The sequence below is a fragment of the Nestor notabilis genome, unplaced genomic scaffold (genome assembly GCF_000696875.1).
Source record: "Nestor notabilis isolate BGI_N333 unplaced genomic scaffold, ASM69687v1 scaffold19823, whole genome shotgun sequence".
NCBI lineage: Eukaryota > Metazoa > Chordata > Aves > Psittaciformes > Psittacidae > Nestor > Nestor notabilis.
The window spans coordinates 5081-9422 of NW_009920935.1; the positions used below are offsets into that span (position 1 = coordinate 5081).

At 48.4% G+C, this 4342-nt stretch overlaps 1 protein-coding gene across 1 annotated transcript in view; it reads right to left on the reverse strand.

Annotated features, from left to right (window-relative positions):
- Positions 1 to 4342, reverse strand: part of PINK1 (PTEN induced putative kinase 1) — an 8872-nt gene that overhangs the window by 2783 nt on the left and 1747 nt on the right. Inside the window, exons 3-5 of the mRNA XM_010010916.1 lie at positions 3817 to 3920; positions 1851 to 2005; positions 734 to 970 (exon numbers count right to left, since the gene is read on the reverse strand). Coding sequence (XP_010009218.1) covers positions 734 to 970; positions 1851 to 2005; positions 3817 to 3920 — 496 coding nt within the window. The remainder of the gene's footprint in view (positions 1 to 733; positions 971 to 1850; positions 2006 to 3816; positions 3921 to 4342) is intronic.

Below are 4342 nucleotides of genomic sequence, written 5' to 3' on the forward strand. Positions count from 1 at the left end.
CAGCCACAGCTCCTCTGGGCACCCTGTGCCAGCGCCTCAGCACCCTCACAGGGAAGAGCTTCTGCCTCATCTCCAACCTGAACTTCCCCTGTTTCAGTTTGAACCCATCACCCCTTGTCCTATCACTACAGTCCCTGATGAAGTGCCCTCTCCGGCTGCTTCTGACTTTGACACTGTTGGTTCCTTTGCCTTCCAACCCATGTTCCACCATCCCATAACCTGATCTCAAGGTGTGACTGTAAGAACTGCCCTGTGTGATTCAGCTAGCGAGATGAGAGCCAAGAGCCTGAGCAAAGGCACTTGTACCCATGTTCCACCATCCCATAACCTGACCTCAAGGTGTGACTGTAAGAACTGCTCTGTGTGATTCAGCTAGCGAAATGAGAGCCAAGAGCCTGAGCAAAGGCACTTGCAGCACCACAAACGCAGCGTTACTCTACACTGTGCTGTGCAGTGCACCACCTCAGCAATATGCTGTGTCTCTCCACCTGATTACAGCACAACGCTCCTTTCAAGCCTGTTTTAATGATCCAAAAGCTGAGGCACAGATAGTCATCTATCAATGAGGTCCCCAGTGCTGCAGTGGCAGCAAGCAGGACACTAAAAACCAAACCTGAGCTTCTTCAAAGGGTTTGATGCTCGTTTTTCCCCCAAACCTGGGCAGAACTTCCCTGAACACCTTCACAGCTACCTCAGTTCTGTGCCTGACTTCACTGGCTTTCAGACTACATACCAGAATCAAATTCAACCAGGATGTTGTCAGACTTCAGGTCTCTGTGTGCTATTCCATGGCGAACAAGATGGTCCACACCTTCCAAGAGCTGTAAAATCATCATCGTGGAGAGACAGACATCCGGACTGCTCTCCTGCAGATACTGGCGCAGCGTGCAGGGATAACTAGCGAGAACAAGGGAAACCTTGGAATTAGCATCCTGGAAGCTTACAGCTTGTAGTTCAACCTCAGTGCTGGCTGGCTGGGAATACAGCACTTGTATGGGCCAGATTCCTCCTGACCTCCACAATGCCTTCCCACCTCCCAGCCTCACCCTCGTGCCACATCCCTGTCCTAGAATCATAGACTAGTTAGGGCTGGAAAGGGCCTTAAGATCATCCAGTTCCAACCCCCTCTCTGCTGTTCTCAAACCCACTGTTTTGCAACAACACCCACCACTGTCAGCACTGAGCTCAACAACCATGAATAAAAGCAGCCTCTTGAACAGGGGCTCTGGGTACACAGTGGTCACTCTTGCAGGTTTTTATGTAGTGGTGTTATATTTTGCATGAAAGAGAAGGCAGATTAATGGTGCAGATTGTATGAGCAAAATGAAGAGATGTGCTAATTAGGAGAAAGAACATGGTCTTGGAATAGAGAGAGGACAGAGTGCTGCTCCAGACGCAGGCAGCACAAAAGAGTGGGAAAGAGAAGGTGCTTTTAGGTCATGCCACTGCAATACCCATTCAAAACCAAAACCCAGCAGAGAAAGCCAAGACACAGAGCACTCATAAATCTCATGAACGATTCTGCTCCGTCACCAGCGGTGTGTTCAGACCAAGGGTGAAATTCAGCCTTTAAAGGGCAGACAAATGGGGACAAGCTGCACATTTCTCACTTTAATTTGGGGTAATTATTAAAAAGAACAGCTTGTTTTCATTGTCGAACAAGAGTTAACATCTCAAGGACTTGGAACAGGTCACAGGAGGTGTTTCCAAGAGCACACTTGGCTTTTTGGCAGCAGCCCAGAGCAACCTTTTGCAAGGACCCATGCAGCAGCAGCAGCAGAACACAGAGTCTCACAAAAAGCCTGAGTCACATTAACAAGCTTCTCTGTACCTACTTCTTCATCACCAACTGTGACCAATCCCTCTGGGATTCAGGCTTAATGGAAGAACATCGGGATAGTCTGCAAAGGCTCCAGGCAGCAAAGGGACAGAGGACGTGAACGCTCGGATCACCTGGATTATATTCGGATGAGGTTGCAACTTCTTCCTCCCAAGGATGGGTTTCCTGTGCAAAAGGGTACATACCACAGATGACACTGGTCTCCCGGTCAGCTCTGATTTATCACAGCCACAGCTCTGCTATGTCTGCAATTACTTTTCATTAACAAGTCCCATCCTCCCCATCAAAGGGTTCCAAAGCAGTGTGCAAACATGTTTATTCTGCAGTGAAATCCTTCTTAGAGAGAGCTTTAAGGCTGCCCAGTGCAGATTACAGGACTGCACATTAAGCAGATACTCAAAGGTTTCACATCCTGGAAACCATTCAGTTAGAAAGACCAGGGACAGGAACCCCCCTGCCCTCAGGGCCCATTTCCTAACTGGTTTCCCACGCTGATGCAAAGCAGATCCACCACAGCAGTGGGCAGTCCCAGCACCACTGGTGGCTGTTAGAAGGGCTCTGCCATAACTGGATTTCCCCACATACAAAGGCCAAATGGGAAATAGTAGTGCTTTACCAGTGCTGCAAACAAAGCTTTGCTGAAAACCCTTACATGTATCATGCAGCCTCTCATTTTATTCAAAGCCCACCAGCCCTTCCATGCTGCTAATAAAGGCAGAGCTGGTCACAGGCTGCTTCCTGATTCAAAAAGAACTACAACAGCAGCTTCAGAGAAGAAAAATAAACACAATTACTTTAGCAGATACCAAATAAAGGTCAGCTTCACATGAGGCATTATCAATTCAGACTCTCTATTCTACAGCAGAGGCAGGAAGCACTCACTACAATGAAAGGTGGGTTACCTTTCTGTGTCTGCAAACCAGATCCCTCTCCCCTCTCATCCCCTGAATGCCAAATAGCCCTTTGGCTGCTCTGTGGCATTCTCAGCTAGCGCCGTACCACCAATGTGTTGGCAGCTGAGATGGATTTGAAATGTAAATTGGACAATCTGGACTGAGGACTCCATTGTTTCAAACTGAACACAAAGATGCAGTTTTGAACAAGCATACAGCTAACTCAGGGTCATTTAAAAGCTTCTGTGCAGTTTTCCACCTTCATGCTGTCCACTCACTTCTCATCCAGGAGAAAGAGAGGGAACAGAGTCATTTCCCATCTTCTTCCTCACCAGTTTCCCTGCACTACAAGATTCAGCCTCCCTGCCCAGCACACACTGTACAACCAAACCACCTCTACAATAATACAGTCAAATTGTATTACAGCCCAATTGTTTAATACAGTCAGATTGTTACTGATTGTAGGTGTGTATTTCCTTAACCAAAAAGCACTGTGATCCACATTTAAAGGATGGCTAATCAGAAGTAGTTCCTCCCAGCCCCTGTATCAATGCATTTTGCATATGGGGAAACTGAGGCAGGGGCATGGTAGTGCCTGGCCCCTCAGACTGCTGGCAGGTCCCCAGTTGGTCCCCAGTTATTGGCATACCCTCCCAACACCCTCCTGGACTGCGCCACCCAAGCCAGAGCGGTTTAACTGTGAGTACTCCTCACACACCACACACCGTGCCACAGTCTGCTCCTCAAAGTAAAGGCGATGGTGTTAAATCACTGTTTGAACAGCAGACCTGCTGTGTGGTTTCCTAACTCTGCTGGAGACAGGCACACCAGAGGAAAAGCCCTGGGGCAGCCCCACTCCTGAGCGATGTTCGAGGTGCTGTCGTTCAGACAAAACAGACACCCTAGTTTGGAAAAGACCTTTAAGATCATCAAGCCCAACCATAATTCCAAGGCTTTGTTTTTATCTACTTTCAGGAACCATTCTAGGAACCTCTGGCCATCTTAACACCACAGAGGTGCTGCAAAATGAATGGATGGATAAAACGAGCATGTCACTGTCTGCCTTCCCCATAGTGACTGTACCTGTGGCCAGGGACAGCTCCGTATTCTCCGGCTAAGGCAATCCCTGTGGCTGGAACAAGCTCTCGGCCCATAGCATCCAGGATGGCTTCACTTGAGGAACCAGCCTGCAACAGCAATTACACACCACACTGGTTTAAGTTCTAAAACCACCCGGCCTCAATACAGACCGAAAGCAGATAATCCTGATGCTGGTGCTGCATCTGCAGTTAGATGAGACTGAAGGGACTCCCTGCTCCACTTTGAAAATCAGGGAAGGCAATCAACTGCTTAAAGAACTTACCAAGGGATGTGGCAAGGCCTTTACTTGCAGAAAGAAATGCAGATGTCTCTTCAAATGCATCCTCGGCTGCCAGCGGTATGTTAACACTCACTCTCAACTTCAAAACCTGACTGAAAAGCCACAGCTAAATGCCAGGGCACTTCTGGAGCCCAAGGGATTCCAGACATTTTGGAAGACTGTCCTAGAATTGTCAAGTCAAGTGTCAGGAAACCTCCCCCACGGGAAAAGCCACGGGGAGGTTGTGAA